General features: G+C 41.1%; 1 protein-coding gene across 1 annotated transcript in view; it reads left to right on the forward strand.

The window, feature by feature from the left end:
* The first annotated feature begins 2351 nt into the window (after window positions 1-2351).
* The window catches only part of E2F5 (E2F transcription factor 5), a 28775-nt gene continuing 9471 nt past the window's right edge, over window positions 2352-21655 (forward strand). The window contains exon 1 of the mRNA XM_060128123.1: window positions 2352-2582. Within this exon, the coding sequence (XP_059984106.1) occupies window positions 2352-2582 (231 nt within the window). The remainder of the gene's footprint in view (window positions 2583-21655) is intronic.

Consider the following 21655-nt stretch of genomic DNA (forward strand, 5'->3'; position numbering starts at 1 on the left):
AAAATTTATATGTTAAAGCCTTAACCACATTTGGAGAGAGAGCCTTCGAGAGGTATAGGTTTAGACGAGGTCACAGAGTGGGGCCCTCATGATGGGATTAGTGCCCTTATAAGAAAAGACATCAGAGAACTTGTTTGCTCTCTCTCTCCGCTATGTCAGGACACAGAGAGAAGGTAGCTGTCTACAAGCCAGGAAGAGAGGCCTCACCAGAACCTGACCATGCTGGCACCCGAACTTCCAGACTCCAGAACTGTGAGAAAATAAATTTCTGTTGTTTAAGTCATCTTGTCTATGGTATTTTTGTTATGGCAGACCAAGCTAAGACATATATAAAAAAGTTTTTTAAAATAACAACTTTATTTTTATCAATTCCTGTCCCTGCATCTATAGCACAATGTTACCACTTCAAATTAAAACTAAAACCTCCTTGGGCTTCCCTGGTGGCGCAGTGGTTGAAAGTCCGCCTGCCGAGGCAGGGGACATGGGTTCGTGCCCCGGTCCGGGAGGATCCCACATGCCGCAGAGCGGCTGGGCCCGTGGGCCGTGGCCACTGCGCCTGCGTGTCCGGAGCCTGTGCTCCGCAACGGTAGAGGCCACAACAGTGAGAGGCCCGCATACGGCAAAAAAAAAAAAAAAAAACAAACAAAACAAACAAACAAACAAAAAACTAAAACCTCCTTAAGAAACACTATTGTATTTATTAATTCTATTAATTTATTAATAATAAATTAAAACTAATTTGCAAATTAATTTAATTTGTAAAATAATAATTTTGCTAATGCCAAATCACATAGCAGAACCCATTTTGAGATAACTTAAATTGAGTGGTTTTATTAATTGAATTTTTCATGTTTTACTAAAGTTTTTTTTTTTTTTTTTGGTACGCGGGCCTCTCACTGTTGTGGCCTCTCCCGTTGCGGAGCACAGGCTCTGGACGCGCAGGCTCAGCAGCCATGGCTCACGGGCCCAGCCGCCCCGCGGCATGAGGGATTTTCCCGGACAGGGGCACGAACCCGTGTCCCCTGCATCGGCAGGCGGACTCTCAACCACTGTGCCACCAGGGAAGCCCTACTAAAGGTTTTTAATTCCAAGTTTTGCTTATAGAGTTCTTTGATTAAATAAAGGTTGTCTGGTTATTAATGAAGTTCTGTACCTATGAATTGGAAGCATATTTTGTTATAAATGGTGTGTCCAGTTTTACTAGCTAATGCTGCTGAGTATTTCACTTCATTCCAGTGACCCTTTTTTGCTAGTTTATTGTTATTTTAAATTTAAAATATTTCTTGCATGAAACTTTCTTGATTAATTACCATCATATGGAATTTTCATTCACCTAATATTTATTGAGCATCTACTATATCCAAAGTGTTGTGTGTGACACCAACTCATTTAAAATTTAGTTCTGACTCTCGAGAGTTTGTAATCAAATGAGAAAAAACTTTTACCCAGATCTGTGTGTTATCTCATTTCCCATCAATAGTTTGGGGTATCACGAAACACAAGAACCTGCGGGTGCCTAATATTCTAAATAACACAATATAATTTGGTTCCAGTAAGGTATTAAGAACACTGTTTTAAATGCAGGAGATCTGGAGTCCAGCGGCGAGTCTGAGCAATTCAGGACCTCTCCCTCCACACCCCAGTATCTCTACCTATGATTCCATGATTCTGTTTTTCCTGTATTTCAAATCCAAAAAGATAATCTATGGAATATAACCCTGCATTTGGTCCGAGTCACTGAAATATTTGCAAAGGATCCTAAAGCTCGAAAAGAGCAGACAGCAGAAACCGCCCAATCAAGGTAAGTGACCGAAGGCTAATCTCGTGTGGCTCCACGGACCCAGCGGCTCAGAAATTGATGGCCACCCGGCAGGGTTTTTTCCTGCCCTGAAGCCCTTGTTTCCTCCCGGCGTTGCTGCGGGAGGTCGCCGCTCCCGGGGTCGGCTCGCCAACAGCAGGGAGGCAAGTGTGAAACCCAGTCACCGACGCTGCCCTCCGCTCCGCTCGCCCCTCCTTCCTACAGAAAAATGCGTTTCCAAGCAACGGCGGGCCGCGGCGTCACTTCCTGCCATTTAAACTCGGGTCCCCACCCCTAGCCGCCCCTTCTTCTCGCTTCCACTCCCCCTCCCCTCGATCGTGGGCTTCCTTCTCGCGTCCCCAGGCTCGGGGAGGGGGCGGAGGCCCGGCGCGCCGAGCGGCCCCCAGGCGGGTGGGCGCAGCGCACCTGTTGTTTGCAGGAGCCCGCGACCCTTCGTCCCGCCCTCGGCGGGCGGCGACGGCAGCGGCCGCCGCGGAGCCGACCCGGCAGGTGGCCGAGCGCGGGGGCCGCACCACCGCGGCGCGGGGACGCGATGGCGGCGGCCGAGCCCGCGGGCTCCGGGCAGCCGGCGCCGCAGGGCCAGGGGCAGGGCCAGCGGCCGCAGCCGCAGCAGTCCCAGGCGCAGCCCCCGCCGCCGCCGCCGCCGCCTCTCGGGGGCGGCGGGGGCGGCAGCAGCAGGCACGAGAAGAGCCTGGGACTGCTCACCACCAAGTTCGTGTCGCTGCTTCAGGAGGCCAAGGACGGCGTCCTGGATCTCAAAGCGGTGAGTGCGGGAGGCGGGGAGGGGGCGGACTTCCGAGCCCGCGGTCCTGGGAGAAGACCACCCCCTTGTCGCGTGGGTTGGGCGGCGCGGCGTGGACGCGCATCCCGGAGACCGGGAAATCCGCAAGCAGGGGCCACGTGGCCGGCGCCCAGGCCCTGGACGCCGGGATGGGGGAGGGACGCGGGACCAGGATGGCCCGGACCGACCGCGTTAACCAATGGGGCCCGGCGCTGCGCCGGGCTCTCGACAAAGAGCCCAGGAGCTCGGGCGCGCCCGCGTGGCTTCAGACTCTGGGCGTAGGGACCCGAGGGCGACCGAGTGTCCTTGTTGCTCCGCGTCCACCTGTGGCAGAGGCGCAGGGGTTACCAGGGCGCTTTGCCCCGAGGCACCCTTGGGATTGATTTTGCTGTTGGGAATTGATGGTTTTAATAGGCGATTCTTGCTGAGACCGTGTTTCGGTTGTTTAAAACGAACAAGCAAACAAAATCCGATTTTGCCACCTCTTCTGGATGACACACACACAAAAAGGTGAACTCTTCATCCCTCCCCGTTAAAACAATAATAGTAATTTTAAAAACCTCTTCCTTGTGCACTTCTTTTCATCATCCTGATGATTAAGAGGGATATTTGACTTGTGACTTAATTTGGTATCTGATATAAATTTCTAAAAGCGAGATTTGCCATCACACGAAAAGGGGGTGTTTTATAATTTTCACCCCAAAAGATGGAAGCGCTCAGTAAACTCCTATTTCACGAGACCGTGTGCTTCGTCTTTTACTACAGTTTGGAATTTTCAAACAGCAACATGCATCAAAAGCTGCTCCGTTAAACAAAATGACCTAACCGTTCAAGGCAGGACTTGGAAGGATTCCACAGCGCTGAGGAACGGCGCTGTGATCACACTTGAATTAAAATTCAGCCAGCACACGCAGTTTAAGTAAGAAGTAAAGCAATAAAAACAAAAATTACTAACGAGTCAGTAATCACTGCATAGGATTGGTCCCAGCACCTAGGGGAGGGTCAGGACCACCTTTCCTAGCTTGAGAGTGTGACTGCAGTCATCAAGGCAGTGCCTAAAGTAACAGAAGCAGCATCTGAGCAGGAGAGCATCTTCTAGTTCTCCCTGACCTGAACTCACAAAGGCCAACTTGATGGCCTCTGCTAGGGGCCCTCCTCTCAGTGTAGTGCAGGAGGTGAGGTATGTCACTGAATGCCGTCTCCTTTCCCTGGGTGTTCAGTATGTGATTGTTGAAATATCTGAATTGTTCTAGTTTATACAAATGAGGCACGATGCACATATTTTGCATTTCCGGAAGTAGTTTCTACTCTCTTCTTTTTGAAGTGTTACTCCTAGAATTTTCCCACACCCTTGGAAATTCTTGTTCTCGTTTTTTTTCCCCCACCCACTCTTTCCTCCATACCTCCCTCCCTGAAAGTGCTTTACGGCATATATAGTATTTAAATTGTTGTGAACTAAATTGGATTCTGTTTAAAGAATTTCACAGGAAGTCATGAGGTCATCAGTGAAAGCCAGGGATGTTACAAAGCATAGCTTGCAAACTACTATTCAAAATCTAGAAGTTCAGTTGTAGCCTGTGACTTCAGTAAGGAATCAGGAAAGTTTGGGATTTTCCAGATGAAACTGAACTCTGAGGGCTGTGAAGGCTTCTGCAACTTGCCTTGGAATGGTGGAACTTTGCCCTTACTTTCCCCTAAGTTCTTTGGCTTCTTCCTGCTTCATCTGGCCACATTTTGCTGTCCAGAAGTCAGAGAGGCAATGAGTGGGAAATGGAGTTTAATATATCATAACAACATTGTTTCATCCATCCTTTCTTAAAAGTTCAAAGGTTTCTGCAGTGACATTAGGTCTCATTATATTAATGACATTTTAGTTGTAGAGAACAGTTTGAGTATCATTCTTTTTCACATAAATATGGATAGATATCATTTATTTACATATGTTTACTTATATATATGTGTAAAATCTTATATTGTAAAAATCTTATATTGAAATCTTTCCAATGATGTTTCTTATTGTACACCATAGTAAAAGATCATAAAGACTTTTTCTGATGTGTTGAAGATGGATTAACACTGACAATTATAAAGTTTCTCTAATTTGAAATTATAAAATCACATTTTTTCCTTATATTCTTACTTGGGGGTGGTGTATTTCAACATAAGTTATTGGTACTTTTGCATTATACACTTGATATTTTTTAAGAAGCAATTAATGAAACATCATTTTTGTGAATATCATGAATATAAAAAATATCAGCCATCACATCCAAATATCTTAGATATCCATAATATATCCAAACCACTTAGATGCTATTTCTTTTCTAACTTGTGACATATACTACTGAAGAATAAGAACATAATGCTGTATCTTAGTGATACATTTCTTAGTAATTTAACTAATTGAGGACATAGCTTAACAAAACAAATTCTAATAATTTGTTACGATAGTGGGAGTGGGGTAGTTACTCTCTCTTTATTCTAGTGAGATGACAAGTTATGTCATGGTCCTTTCCAGTTATGTGGTTTGCCAATTTATGCTGTTAGTAGCTGACATTTATTGAGAGCTTAGTATGTGCCAGGCATTTAACATATATTAACTAATTTTATCATCCAAACAGTTGAAATTTGGACTTACCATCCCCATTTCACAGATGAGAAAATGATAGGTTAAGTAACTTGCCCAATGTCACACAGTAGAAAGTCACAGCTATGACTTGAAACTAGACCATATTTTCTTATTCTCTGTGCTATACTGACTTTCAGTATTCCTAAAAAAAAATAATTTCTTAAATTTTTCATCTGTGTAGGGCATGGAATCTTTCTTGTAAAGAAAAATGCATGATTATTTTTATACCTCTACTCATGATAGAAGAGAAGGTATTGAGCTTCTGCATTAAAATGAGGATATTGATGACAAATTCATATTACTTCACAAAATAAACTAGGGTTCTATTTTTATAGAACTAAAAATTTAAGTAAGTTAGGATAGTCATGACTATATGTGTTATTTTGAAAATTCCTATTAATTTATAACTGAGTTTCTAGATTTGCCATTTTGATGCCACCTTCAAGTTTTTAAAGTATGCTCAAGATTCCTTATCTTGTTTATTATAATTGTTCAAGTTACCAATTGCCTGAACGATACCTGGATTAATATGATAAAATATTTATGGTGTTTCTTATCTCACAGGTCCCTGACTCATACCCATTTATGATTTGCTGATTAATACACACTGTGGAAGAAATAAATAATCTAAGGTCTTAGATTGTGATGTCACAGAATAAAGCAAGGATTATCCTAAGGAGAGAGATATGAGTAGGAGAGCCAGAACTTCAGTGCATGCTTAAAAATTCTCAGGACAATTTCACTTCTGAGTATATACTCCAAAGAATTGAAAACAGGGTCTTGAACAGTTATTTGTATACCTATGTTCATAGCAGCATTATTCACAATAGCTAAAATGTGGACACAACCCAAGGGTTGATCAACAAATGAGTTGATAAGCAAAATGTGGTATATACATATAATGGAAGATTATGCACCCTTAAAAAGGAAGGAATTTCTGATACATACATAGATGAACCTTGAATACATTAAGCTAGTCACAAAAAGACAAATGCTGTATGATTCCACTTTATGAAGTAACTGGAGCAGTCAAGTTCATAGAGACAGAAGGTAGAGGAGTGGTTGCTGGGGGAGGAGGGAATGGGAAGTTGTTGCTTCTTTGCCGTTTGGGGCTGAATTGTGTTCCCTCAAAATCCATATGTTGAAGTCTTAACCCCCAGTAGTCAGAGTGTGATTATATTTGGAGATAGAGCCTTCAAAGAGATGATTAAGTTAAAATGAGGCCACCAGGGTAAGCACTAAGCCAATCTGACTGGTGTCCTTGTAAGAAGAGGAAATTTGGACCCACAGACACTAGGGATGCCTGTGCACAGAGGGGAGCCCATGCTAGGACACAATGTGGGAGACCATCTGCAAGCCAAGGAGAGAGGCTTCAGAAGAAATCAAACTCGCCAACACCTTGATCTTAGACTTCAGGCTTCCAAAACTGTGACAAAATAAATTTATGTTGTTTGAACCACCCAGTCTGTGGTATTTTTATTATGCAGCCCTAGCAAACTAATGCTGTGTGTATAGAGTTTCAGTTTTGCAAGATTAGAAGAGTTCTGGAGATTGGTTGCACAACAACGTGAAGGTACTTAAAACTACTGAATTGTACACTTAAAAAATGGTTATGATGCCAATTTTATATTATGTGTATTTTACTGCAATTAAAAAAAATAGATAAAACAATACTGCAGTACCACTACATACCTAATAGAATGGCAAAATTCCAAAACACTAACAACAGCAAATGTTGGCAAGAATGTGGAGCAACAGGAACTGTCTGTCGTTCACTATTGGTGGGAATGCGACATGTTGCAGAAGTTTCTTAAAAAACTGAACATACTTTTACTGTATGATCCAGCTGTCACACTACTTGATATTTACCCAAAGGAGTTGAAAACTTATGTTCAGACAAAAATCTGCACATGGATATTTATAGCAGCTTGATTCATAATTGCCAAAACTTGGAAGCAACCAAGATGTCCCTCCGTAGGTGAATGAATGAATAAACTATGGTACATCCAGACAATGGAATAGTATTCAGTGCTGAAAAATATGAGTCATTACCATGAAAAGACAAGGAGGAACCTTAGATGCATATTACTAAGTGAGAGAAGCCAGTCTGAAAAGGCTACATCCTATATAACTCCTACTATATAACATTCTGGAAAACACAAAACAGTGGAGACAGCAAAAGATCAGGGGTTAGGGGAGTAAGTTGAACAAGTGGAACACAGGATTTTTAGGGCAGTGAAACTACTCTGTACAATACTATAATGGTGGATACATGTCTATACATTTATTAAAACCCACAGAATGTACAACACGGATAGTGAACCCTAATGTAAGCTATGGACTTTGGGTGGTTATGATGTGTCAGTGTAGGTTCATCAGTTGTAATGAATGTATCACTCTGATGAGGGATGTTGATAGTGGGGGAGGCTGTGCATGTGTGGGGGCAGGAGATTTATGGAAAATCTCTATTTTTTACTCAGTTTTGCTGTGAACCTCAAGCTACTCTAAAAAATAAAATATATTAAAGATGCATATATAAAGCTTCTCTGGATACATCTATTCCAGGGTCTAATTATTAAACATCTGTTAAATACAAGATGCATGACCAAATGGGAAAAGAAAATTCTTAAGAGACTAAAGCTCTACAACACTAATAAAAATGATTACTAGTAGCTAATACTAAGTGACTGACACTATGCCAGATGCTTTACTTGTATTAGCGCATTTAATTCTTGTAACAAAACTCTAAGGGAGATATTACATCTCCATTTTGCTGATTAGGAAATTGAGGCTTAATGACGTTATCTGGTTACAGCCAATATCCACAGTAAAGGAGATAAGAGCCCAGATAGTCTGATGTCAGAATTGATGCTATGCTAAGCAAAGTGTACCTACCTCTGAAGTTTTGGTATAATGTGAAGAATAACTTTTCTAGAGAACAAGAAAGTAAAAAAAAAAAAAGCCAGCCATCGCGTTTTTCAGTTCTGGGCAGGATAAATGGGCATATAGCTAAGACAGTACTAGTGAGTTCTTGGTCTTGATTCTGCCACCTATCAGCAGTGTGTCTTGGGCATGTTCCACATCCTTTATATCTTATCCTTAAAGTGGAAGGAAGAAGGGATGAGCCACCGTAAGTGGTGGCAGTAGTTGTGAACTGAGAAGCCCCAGGCAGATTTTATTTTTGTGCTAAGCTGTACAGTCTGTCCACCCTCACACTTCAAGAAAGGGATTCCACCAGCTTTCTCAATGTGTAGACCAGTGGTCAAATATGTCAGCATCTTATGGATCTTTAAAAAAAAAAAAAAAGATTCTAATGTCAGACCTGGGAAATCAGGTTCTGTAGGGCCAGGGGATGAGCCTAGGAATCTGCATTTTAAATATATACCCCAGGTAGTTTTGATACCTACTGACATCTGAGAACCATGGAATGAGCTCTACTGCCTCTTCTTTTTCAATCATATTATTCACGCATCAAAAAGAACTGTTCTGGTAGTAGAAGGAATTAATGTCAAACAGAGTTGACCCTTTAGGAGTTCACTAAGATTGATGAGAGCTACTCTTGGGGAAATGTTGGAGGCTAGGGATGGAAGAAATTCCCCATTTAATTGCTCTGGAATAGTCTCTGCTCATGTCTGAATGGCAGCATATTACGGCATTCAAATCTTACATTACTAATTAAGGGACCTAATTTCTAGTGGAAATGAGTAAGCTTTGAGAGTCATTTCTATAATGGAATAAAGTAAAATCCACTTTTACAGTAAAATTGTTTTACTTACAGGGGAATAGGAAAGTTATAAAATTTTTAAATTTTGGATTTAATTTTTAAAAAGAGCAAGGTCAGGGCTTCCCTGGTGGCGCAGTGGTTGAGAGTCTGCCTGCCGATGCAGGGGACACGGGTTCGTGCCCCTGTCCGGGAAGATCCCACGTGCCGCGGAGCAGCAGGGCCCGTGAGCCGTGGCCGCTGAGCCTGCGCGTCCGGAGCCTGTGCTCCGCAACGGGAGAGGCCACAACAGTGAGAGGCCCGCGTACCGCAAAAAAAAAAAAAAAAAAAAAAAAAAGAGCAAGATCAGTGCAGCTGTAGCTCATCTTCATCATCTGTGTTCCAGGGGACTGAGCAGTGAATGAGATGATGCGAGGGCCTCCATCACTGGGAAAGATTCTTTCCTTGAATGGAGAGTATGTGTAGGCAGGACTGTAGACATTTTAGGAAGATTCTCACAAGGATAAGAGTAAGGAGTGTCTAGTTGAGACGCTCAGGTAACTGAGAGATTTCATTAGCAGAGTGCCCAAGTATTTTAGTTGAGCTTTTGCTGATTTTATGCATCATTTTCTTTTTATAAATATGTTATTAAAATTTTAAAGGTAACTTAATAGACTAGAAATACACTTTGAATTGCTATCTTACAAAGGGAAAAAATAACACAGAAAACGTAACAAATCCGTAAAAAAGGATGAAAAGGTAAAAGCATTAAAGCATAATATACAGAAAACATCAAATGAGTGATAATTGAAACCTGCTAGTTTCTCCAGTATGTGAATGTATCCGATTCCTTTTTCTTTTTAATAAAGTTGTTTAGATGAAAAAATTCAGGCATCCATTGTGTACAAGAAAAGCACCAAGAAAGAAAAGGACTCAAAAATTTTAAATTGAGGTATACCAGGCAAAGGGGAAGAGGAAGAAATCAGGAGTGAAAGTATTAATTTCCAGAGAATGTCTACCTTAATATCAAGTGCACTCAATGGTATAAACTGATATTTTTAAGAATGAGATTATAATCTAGGGATGAATCATAAAAGTCAGTGTTTAAATAGTGCCTCTCAGTGTGAATCACACATCCATTTGTCTGGATGTATGTATTATGTTATGCCATTTCTTGAGTATGGTAAGTATTGACATGGTAAATATTTCTTATAAATACATTTCTTTTAGATTTTGCCATTTAAGGCTAACTTTCCCCAATTATTAGTCCATGAGTCTCCCTTTATGTCTTAAACTTAATATGTTTGTACAAGGAAGGGTATGTTTATCTGATTTACCTTTTTAAACTTAAAATATATCTGTTGAACTAGCATACAAATAGTAGAAAACTTGGAAAAAATTAATATAGTCCAGAATAAAAATTACCCAGTATGCCACCACCCCAAGAGAGCCACTATTTTCAATTTTCAGTATTTTCCCAATTTGTTACACCTTTTCATAGCTGAGGTCAAACTTTTACTTTCCCAAATTAAACATAAATTGTGAGGGCCTCAACTTAGATCTATCATATTATCCAGAATTCACCATTGTTTTAGGTTGGTAATGTATTAGTTGTTTCTAGGTTTTGTTCTATCTCATTCAATAAATATAACTTAACCAATGTGTGCCCTAGCCCCTTCCTTTAGTAGCTTACAGCTTATGGTTGTGGGGAAAAGTGAGGGAAATGGGAGTTGGACACTTTCACACTGTAAGGGGGTGTGGAAGCACCCGCTGAGCCCTGGTGACCGGTGATGTGGGAGCCATTGACGGCTCCAGGGAGCAGTGAGAGTGGACCTGGGACTAAGGGACTCAAAAAGTCAGGTGACATTGATATATGTAAAATTTAAGAATTTAAGGTCGTGTTGCTCCTCTACTTAGAACAACATCCAGTGCCTACAGGACCCTGTCTCTTCTGGGAGTCCTTCCCTTCTTCTCGCACACTCGCCCCTTCCATGGCTCCAGTTCTAATGCTTCACACACCCTTTGCTCTCTACCTTACGGCTGCTGCACAGGCCTTTCCTTCTGCCTGGAGCACATTTACACACACACACAGACACTCTCTCCCTTACTTGACTGGCCATTTCTCTAAACCCTCTGGTCTCAGTTTAAATGTTTCCTTGTCTTAGATGCTTGGTAGGTAGAATATGACTCCCGAAAGATACCCATGGCCTAATTCCTGGGACCTATGAATCTGTTCAGTCAAGGGGAATTAAGGTTAAAGTTGCTAATCAGCTGACGTTAAGATGGGGAGCTTTTTCTGAATTATGATAATTATAAGGGTCTTTAAAAGTGGAAGAGGGAAGCAGAAGAGAGAGGGCCAGAGAGATGGCAGTATGGAAGGACTTGGCCCGACCATTGCTCGAGGAAAGGAACCACTAGCCAAGGAATGCTGCAGACTCTAGAAGCTGGGGCATCCAGAAGGAACACAGCCTTACCTTGATCCAAACTCAGTGAGACTCGTTTTGGACTTCTGATTTACCGAACTATAAGATAATAAATTTGTGTTGTTTTAAGTCACTAAATTTGTGATAATTTTGACAGCAGCCATAGGAAACTGATGCAGATGCATCTCCTGACTCTTCCTCTTAATCTAAAGTGGCTGAAGTTGATTCCCGTTTATTCTGTTTCTCCGTTACCTGTTCTTTTCCTTAATACTCCTTATCACAAGATGGGATTGTTTCTTCATTTATTTATTTGGCTGTGTTCCCTTCTAGACCAAGTGCTCTGTGAGGCGAGGGACTGTGTCTTGTGTGTTACCAGTACGGATCCAGCCAGTCTGTTGTAAGCTTTCAACAAATAGAATGGATGTGATCAGATTTGCATTAGGTGAAAAGGCATTCCCAGCAAGACAGCAAGTGCCAGAGCCATGAGGCCAGAGAAAGAAATGGTACATTTGCAAAGCTATAAATTAGATGACTGTTGAATTTAGAGAACAAGGTTGTAATTTAGGCAAGATTACAGGCTTGAACTAAGGTAGAGCAGTGGAAATGTAAAGAAGTGGGGAGATACGATGTTTCATTGTAGAAGTGACAGAACTTGGTTGCTGAGTCTATAGGAAAAGGAATCATGGATGACTGCCAGGTCATGGCGTGGTCAGCTGATTGGATGGTGGTGGTTTTCACTTAGAAATTACGAAAAGAGGAAAGGAATTTGGAGGAAAGGGAAGTTCAGTTCTGGGCATGCATGAGACGCCCATAGGCCATCCTTGAGTAGATATTTGGCAGCCTGTGGGAATTATGAATCTGGAGCCCAAGAAGAAGACCAGGGCTACCAGTTTGATCTGGAAATGATTGGTTTATGAGGTATGTAAGGGAGAAGGTTTAGAGTGGAAAGAGGAGTAAGAATGGAAGTTGGGCCAACACTCAGTTCAGGAACAGCAGAGAAAAAGGAGACCTGAGAAGAAACAGCCCGAGACTGAGGAGGAAAAACCTATGGGTTGTGGTGACAGCAAAGCCAGGGAACAGTGCTTTAGGAAGGAGAGAACCAGAGTCAAGTGCTGCAGAGGATACAAGACTTTGTAGCGTCCACTGGATTTAGCAACAGAGGTCCAGGAAACATTTTTGGCATTCAGACATTTTTTAATTATTTCTGTTTCTGATAATCTATACTAAAGAATTACTAGATCAAAGGATCATAAAAATGTAAAACCTTTGATGGATGTTGCCAAATTGCTTTACAAAAAGATGGTACTTATACTCCACTAGCAGCATATAATCATGACCAGCTACCTCACCACATCAGAAATAGCATTTTGCAACGGCTAAAAGTATACAGCCCGGGTTCACATCCTGACTTTACCATACCATTTCGGTGGCCTTGGACAAGTTACTGAGCTTCACTTTCCTCTTTTGCAAAAATGGTGACAATAATAGTATCTGTCTCATGTGATTATCATTATAGGAATGGCTAAAGTGAGTTTTTACTTTTAAAACACTTAAACAGTACCCGGCACATAGTAAGTGCTGTTTCCAGGTGTTTGTTAGATAAGTGATGGATAGATAGAATGAATCAATATTGGGTATTCTGATGTTTTCATATTCTACAAATTTGAAAGGTGATGAATAATAGTATCTCTGTTTTTTAAGTCCACTTTGTAAAGGTATAATTTCCACCCATTAAATGCTCCCATTTTAACTGTACAGTTCGGTGAGTTTTGACAAATGCTTGTACCTGTAACCACCACCACAACCAGATGTGTAACATTTCCATCACCCAAAACAGCTCCCTTTTGCCTTCTCCCAGCCAAACTCCAGCCTCCCCACCCCGCCAAGCAAGCATTGCTCTGTTTTCTTTTCCATGGATTAAAACGACCTTTGCTAAAGTTTCATGGTAATGCACTCATACAGTATGTGCTCTGGGTTTAGCTTCTTTCACTCAGCATGATGTTTTGGAGATTCACGCCCATTGTTACCTGTACCAATAGTTCATTCCTTTCTGTCCCTGATTGGTATTTCGTTTTGTGGATATAGTACATTTTGCTTATCCATTCACCTGCTGCTCCCAATTTTGGGCTTTTATGAATATTCAGGTACAATTCTCTGTGTAGACATATATTTTCATTGTTTCAGTTTGCATTTCTTTTCTTTTTTTTTTTTTTTTTGGTACGCGGGCCTCTCACTGTTGTGGCCTCACCCGTTGCGGAGCACAGGCTCCAGACTCGCAGGCTCAGCAGCCATGGCTCACCGGCCCAGCCGCTCCACGGCATGTGGGATCTTCCCGGACCGGGACACGAACCTGTGTCCCCTGCATCCGCAGGCAGACTCTCAACCACTGTGCCACCAGGGAAGCCCTAAATTTGCATTTCTTTATTATTCTTTTGCTAACTCATTAAAAGTTTGAAAACTTTTTCAAGAATGTTAACAAATTTTTGGTGTGAAATTTATCTTTTGTCCATGTTTTAATTCGTGGTCTTCATACTTTCTTTTACTGAGTTTTAATAATTGAGATAGTCAAATCTTTATCTTTTCATTTTTATTTCTTCTATAGATTTGACATTTAGAAGTTCTTGGTGAAGGAAATTTTTGACATTTTGATGTATATACATATGCGTGTCTGTGTGTATATGTGTGTTTGAGACAGAGATGCCCCAGTTATTTGGGGGGGTTTAATCAGTTTTCAGAATAGGCCGCTGGTCACAGTTGTGAAGGAAGTTGACCTGAAAATTGAGTTTAACTCAGTCATTGGTCACATTCAACTGTAATCCCTTTGAGATTTTTGGATTTATTTTAAAATCCACATCTGACTAGTATATTCTTCTTGATAATGACAAGTCCAGGTATTCTGAAACCGTTGTTTATCCTTTAGATAATGAGATTTTGTCCATAGCTGAGTTTTCTGATTACCTAAGGGTTTATGTCTATTAATAACATTATTTCTTATAAAAGAACATTTAACCATTTTGGTTTGAAAATTTTCCAAAATGCATTACACATGTCCTTGTGCTTGATTTTATTCTTTTGGTAACTTGGGATAGTGATGATGAATATGATTTTTTGTATCCTTTGGAGGTGATAACCTCAAAGCTTTTCTAAGTGTGTTGGATTACTGCCATGTCCAGTGACCTCAGCTTTGTCTGCTTAGTGAGTTTTTTATCCTTTCTATAATTTCTGCCACATCCCTTGATTGCTGCTTAGGTACCTCGCCAGTGTCCCAGATGGTACTTCCAGTTTTCTCGTGGACGTTGAAATTAAATATCCCCACTGTTAGGAATCATAGAAGAGAAGGAGTAAATAGGATCCAAATGGCGTGAACTATTTGAGTAATAAAACATACCTTTTTATATCTAGTTTTGCTTCTGCAGAAGCCCTTTTTCCTACTTCATTGTGCTTGACTGTGTTCTGAAGTGTTACAGTTAGTGAGTTACACCAGATAAGTAAGTAAATGTGGTCTGTTACGTTCCATGATACACTTTTCAAAGAACAATGTTTTCTTACTATAGGTGAGAAATTGGATCTATAATAGTGATAATGGCTAACACGAATGTAATACTCGTGATGTACGAGGCACTCTCGTAAGTGTTTCAAATATACTCATTTAATCTTCACAACAACAGTATCTTAACTGTTATCTTACAGGCTAGCCCGTGTTCCTAACTTCTGTGTCACTTCTTTGGTTCCTAACTTCTAACCATCAGGATGATAGAAAATGTGCAGATACAAATCCCAGTGGTAGAATAGCAGATGCATGCTTAATTTTGCTCTTGTTTTAGAAACTTAACACATATGAGAATTACAAAGCATGCATTTGGGGACTTAGGCAAGCAATCTCTAGAGCTGAGTTTCAGCAGGCTTTTCCTACTTAAATAGATATTTTATCAAGTGTCTTCTTTTTTCTTTTGAGAAATCTTGGGTGACTTGAGTAAGGCAGTACAAATGAAGTTTCTTTTCAAAAGCTTATGCAGAGTTTATTAAAAAAATTTAAGAATTAGAACAAATTTAAAGCTTATGCACTTAAAAATATCATATAGAGTAGTAGTTAGTTTGAGGTAGTGAAAGCACTGCAGATTTTTTTAGGAGAGATTTCTTCGGGGGAGGTTTACTCATTAAAACACTTGTGTGCTTAGCGCTGCTTCTGGAGGAAGCCCTTTGTAGCCTTAAAGTAAGTTATTTATTTTGGGGGTATTTAATTTCCTTCCTGATGTAACATCCTCTACAGATGCATTGAAAGCACACAGCAGCCTCCTCCAGGAACTCTTTCCTGTTTTGCCCCCACCTCCAGTAATCTCTCTTTTTTCAGTCTCCTATAACACTTTGTCTCTACTTTACAGGACTGTTTCATTTTTTCATCCTCATTCTGCCAGGTGTTAGCCATGGTCCCGAAGACTTAGATATGCTTACAGTTTTTTTGTTACTGGTTATTATTTTTGAATAAATAAATAAGTGGAAATGAAAATCTTTCTGCCTTTTCAGACCATTTTATACACTCTAGATGGAACCACCTGCAGACTAGTGGTACTCGAATTGCTACTCAGTGCATTTGTATAGCTTGGGAACTTATGACGGTCCACCAGTCTTTTAAAATAATAGAAGTCCATTTGAAAATGTTTTGCCACAAATTTATTTCATGAATATATAATTAATGCCAGATTCCACCTGATTATTCATTAGCCTTCTGAGTCTGTTTCCTATAAAACAGGGAGAATGATACCTACTTTACAAAGCAGTTGTGAGCATTAAGTTAGATAACATCTGTGAAAGATCCTATTACACAATTATCCAATTACTGGCTTATAAATGGTTCTTCTTAACTGTGGGTTGAAATCAAACATTCTACATCTCAATTATCTTTAACAGTGTTTGAAATTAGCTAGTAATCTTACCATGAGATAAAGCAACATACCATCGAGCACAGTTTTTTTTAAATTCTCATTAAAATATTTCATAGGCAATCTTGGTGTATTACCTGGTGTCCTTCCACCTTATATTCAGGATCCCATCACTTGGGCATGTCTGTATGCATGTGTATATAACTAACTGATGTTTTGTAGTGTTTTTTTTTTTTTTTTTTTTTACCGTGCCATGCAGCATGCGGGATCTTAGTTCCCCGACCAGGGATCAAACCTTGTGCCCCCTGCAGTGGAAGCGCAGAGTGTTAACCACTGGGCCACCAGGAAAGTCCTTTGTAGTGTTTGTATTGCACAGTTTTGATTTTTGGATGTGGCCCTCCTCACTGTAACGTTAGTCTCTGTAGCACAGTAGCTAAGACATTGAGTGCACGTGTGTCAACAGTTGTTGTCCTGGAAGAGAGTAAAGTACCTGCTTTACAGATGGAGAACCTGAAAGACAGGATGTTTCCAGAGTTACTGTGTTTATGTCAGCCCTTTTGAATGAAGCATCAGGCTGCACCGGAAGAACATCCTTGAGCAAATGAGCCGCAACTAATCCTAACCCAAATAAAGCTACCACATAATCTCTCTCCCTCCCAGAATTAACACTGGTCTTAGTGGACTCATTTGTTCAAGTGAAGGGGTGGGGCCAGAAAATTCTTAAAGCCCTTTTTAGCACTTATATGTGATCCCTCTCAGCTCTTAGGTTTTATTTGACTTGTCCACCTCTTAAAAGCATCACAAGTTTTAATTTTGTTCCACCTGTGGATATCAGTTTGTTCACCATTGGTGACATATTTTTAGAAAAGAGTTTAATATTTGGAGGGGAGATCTATGTCTTTCAGAGGGTTATGTTTGTTTTTCCTGAAAAAGTGAGCATCTAACGGATGCTTCCCTATGGCTATATAGGTCAGGTCCTAGAATAATAAATGTAAACTTTTAAAGTAAATTTGATGCATACTCATGTGCATTCAACAGCCACAGTGCCAGCATGGGATGAGGATGCACCCATTTTGTTCTCTGCCTGTCCCTTGACAACACCCCAGCCTTTCTGCAGGGCCGCAGGAAAATGCACAGTGATTCTGATGGCTCTCACTTTAAATTCAGGACCACTAACTTGAACAGGACCATAGTGAGGTCCAGCATTCCTTCTACATGACTTATTCTCTGGCTTTCCTAGATGAGGATTTCACACTTCTCCTCTCTGAACCACTAAACTCCCCTCCCCCTTCACTCCTCCACTCCCACCTCCACTGATGAGGAAAAAAAAGCAACCAGAAGGAAGTGTCTAACCTCTCCCCTTGTCTACTATCGTACCCACAGCTGCACTTGGGCACTCTGATGAGCTTCAGTTATTAATATCCCCTCTTATTATGTAAGGCTGATCCTCAGCTAGTTGGATTCACATCCCCCCTTGCCTACTTACTGCTGTTTCTTTATTGGTTGCCCCTTCTCTCTCCTGCATCATGAATTATCCCTCTTCCCCCTTTACTGGCTCATTCCTATCAGCATACTCGCATGTTGAAATTGCTCCACCTTTAAAAGAAAAGAGAAATGAAGGGAAAAAAAAAACTTCCTGGGGAAACCCCACAATTCCCTATATCTACTGCCCCATTTCTGTTCCTCTTTGCAGCAGAAATCTTCAGAAGAGCTGTCCACTCCAGCTTTCCTTCCACTCTGTCCTGGAATCTCTCCATGAAGGCTTTCTACTCCGCCACTCTGTCAAAACGGCTCCGACCAAGGTCACTCGTGATCTTTCCAAAGTCTAATCCATGGATCAGGTCTCAGTGAATCAGGTCTCCCTGCCAGCGATACTTAACATGGTCACTCTTTCTTACACTCCTCCCTTGGCTTCCAAAACCCCACTCTTCCTACTTCTCTTACTTCAGTGGCAGGTTGCCCCTCATTTCTCGGATCTTAAATACTGGCGAACCCCAGGGTTGGCCCTTAGACATCTTCTCCTTCTATGCTCACCTCCTAGGTGAATCCAGTAGGTTCCATCCAGTGTCCTAAAATGTCTTCTTTACTGATGGCTTCTGAATTTGTATCTCTAGCTTGGACTTCTCCCCTAACCCACACACTCCCAATGTCCAGTGACCTTCTTGATTTCTCCCCCGCTGGAAGTCAACATGTCCAAAGCCGTGTTCCTGATTTTCAGTGTCCCAAACATATTCCTCCTGCAACCTTCCTCATCTCCAGTTGCTCATGTCAAAAACCAAAGAGTTACTCTTGATTCCTTTCTCAGGATCGCCTGCTTGCTGTACCTTCAAAATAGATCCTAAATACCATATATTAATGCATATATATGGAATCTAGAAAAATGGTACTGATGAACCTAGTGGCAGGGCAGGAATAGAGACACTGACGTAGAGAACCGACTTGTGGACACAGTCGGGGAAGGGGAGGCTGGGACGAATTGAGAGAGTAGCATTGACATATGTACCCTATCATGTGTAAAACAGATAGCTAGTGGGAAGCTGCTGTATAGCACAGAGAGATTAACTCGGTGCTTTGAGACGACCTAGAGGGGTGGGATGGGGAGGGTGGGAGAGAGGCTCAAGAGTGGGGGGATATGTGTATACATATAGCTGATTCACTTTGTTGTACAGCAGAAACAAACACAATGTTGTAAAGCAATTATAAATTATAATCCAATAAAGCTGTAAAAAAATTTTTAAAAGCTCTAAAAAATACAGATCCTGAATCTCACCACTTCTCACAATCTCCCCCTCCCCCAAGCCATGGCCATCTCTTGAATGGATTATTGCCATTGCTTTCTCACTGGCTTCTTTTCTTTCACCCAGAGCAGCCCGAGAGAACCTTTGAAAATGTGGAGCCAAATCATTATGTGCTCAGAGCCTTCCAGTGACTTTCTGTTTTACTGGGGGTAAAAGCTGAAGTCTTTACAGTGGCCTGCAAGACCCCAGTGATCTGGCCCCTTGCTGCCTCTTCCAGGTTATCATCTTTGTCTCCCTGTCTCTCTTCCCCTTCCCCTTTCTTCCTCCTCTTGTTACACACCCCCTTACCAGTCTCCCTCTCAATCACTATTCTGGCCACACTGGCCTGCCTGCCTTTTCTTGAAGGACCTAAGCTTCTCCCACTTCAGAGCCTTTGCACTTACTGCCAGGTGTTCCCAGGGGTCACTTCATTCCGTTCAAATGTCGCCTTATCAGGGAGCTCTTCTCTGAAAATCCTGTTAAATATAGCACCTTCCTACATGCATTCCTCCTAACATAATTATTTGTACATTATTAACTCCCTGACCTCAAAAGAGGGAGTGCTGTGGGCTACTTCATTCTGTCACCACTGTATCCTTAAGACCCAGACGAGCCTGGCACCCCGTGGGTGCTGAATGAATGAATGAAGGTGGTGGTGATTCATTGTATGATTTTATTAAGTACAAAGGTCTTGGATTACTTAATAAATCTTTAAGAATTCACACGCAACTTTTAAAAACACTACATAAAATATGATAGGTTCGTATACATGCAAACTCTAACTTACCCACGATCTCTTGTTTCAACCTCTATTTGATGATGAGGCAGTTGCTTACCAATATTTAAATTATGCAGCAGACACTGTGCTAAGATTATCCAGTTTAATCCCCACAATTCAGCATGTGTTGTTATCCATTTTCCAAAAAGGAAGTGAGGTTTAATGAGTTTGAAGCCAACTGAAGACAGGAAGTGGCAGGGCTGGGGTTGGATCGTGGTGTGCCTAGCTCCAGAACCTGACTTCAGAAGGATGATGCGGCTGCTAAAATAAAAGCTTCCTGGAGATCCTTTTTAATGTTGGTCATGTATATATATTTAAATAGAAAGATATTTAAGAAATAATGCTTAGATTTGGAAATCAAGTGTTTAATTTTATAATTGTTAAGCAGTAATAAATTATAAATGAGATACTTTTTTACAAATTTTGAGCTAAAAGTGAGATCTCATGGCTCTTTGCCCAGTGACCTAGAATAGCTGTGTGATCTGGTTCATACAAACATATTTTAATACCCTACTTGGTGAGCTGTTGCTGTGGTTGTGACGGCTTTTGTGTGTGAGTCTGTAGCTACGGATAACACAGAGCTGGCTTGGAGTGCTGTGGGCTACTTCTCAAGAGGGAAGTGAGACATTAATTCACAAGTTAAGATTTTACAGTTAGCTTTGCGGTAGATGATTGCTCTTCAGAAAGACAGCCTCACACTCAAGGACAGAAACTCTACGATGGTAGGTGAAACAGAGAGGAAATTGCTAAGTACAAGGAAGAGGATATCAATGAAACAATGCCTAGTCCTCTTTTTCATTTGCTCATTTTCTAGAAGAGATGGAGCCAAACTCTAGTCAGAGTTGGGGGTTCAAACAGCCTCACGCTCTGGTTCTTCCTTCTCTCTGCCACTTCCTACTTACCCTCTTAGTCCACTGTTTGAGGCATGAATCCCCTTCCCGAAGACCTGTGTGATTGGACAACAGTAACCGGTATTTTTGGTAACACAACGACTAGATTGATAGAACCGACATTTCACTTACAGATTCCACATGCCTGTGAAGCAAGCAGTTGCTGTGGGTTGCACATGCCCCCTGTGGAAGGAAACAAGCCCTGGGGTAGTTGGTAACTAACTATATGAAACGAAATCTTGTACATATGTACTGAATATTGTCAGTAAGGACATAAATGTGTTTTTTCATTACTACCATGAATCTTAAAATGTGACTCCACATTCAAGATAGTCTGTTGTCTAATCCACTCTGAAAAAAGAGCTGTAAGGTAACCTCGTCTTAGAGGTTCTGTTTGTACTATTGGGGAACAAATGTCAGACATGTGAGTGAGAACTAGTTAGAAGAACTGTCCAGCATTCCTCAATTCATTCATGACATGATAGCATTAATTATTTTCATTGGTCTTACCTAATGTGAGTGAAACTACCAAGTTTTTGCGTTTGCTAGTACCAAAACCTTGTGCTATAGATTTTGATTTCTTGTAGATTTTATGCTTTGTGTTGGGATGGCATGATCATTCCTCTCTTTTCACTGTGAGTTTAAAAAATGCAGGTTGTGTATTTCAAGGTATTACAGTGTGTGTATAATTCAGAATTTTCCCCCACGTATCTTGACTTCATTATTTAAAAGCTGCTGACATATAATTTTTCAAAGTTTTAAAAAGTAATTAAGGCTGATTTTAGACAAGACTGTTTATGAACGGAGAAATAAGATAGGAAGTGACAATTAGCAGTGCCTTTTCAGGATTAGCCCATAAGGTGATATGAAGTATTCTTATTGTGTTCTTTAATTTTTGTGGGCTTCGTGTCACGACTTCTTCATTTTTTTTTTTCCATTCCAACATCTGCTGGCTTTTAAATGGAATAATTTCTTTGG

The sequence above is a fragment of the Lagenorhynchus albirostris genome, chromosome 17, assembly GCF_949774975.1.
Source record: "Lagenorhynchus albirostris chromosome 17, mLagAlb1.1, whole genome shotgun sequence".
In the NCBI taxonomy this organism is placed as follows: Eukaryota; Metazoa; Chordata; class Mammalia; order Artiodactyla; family Delphinidae; genus Lagenorhynchus; species Lagenorhynchus albirostris.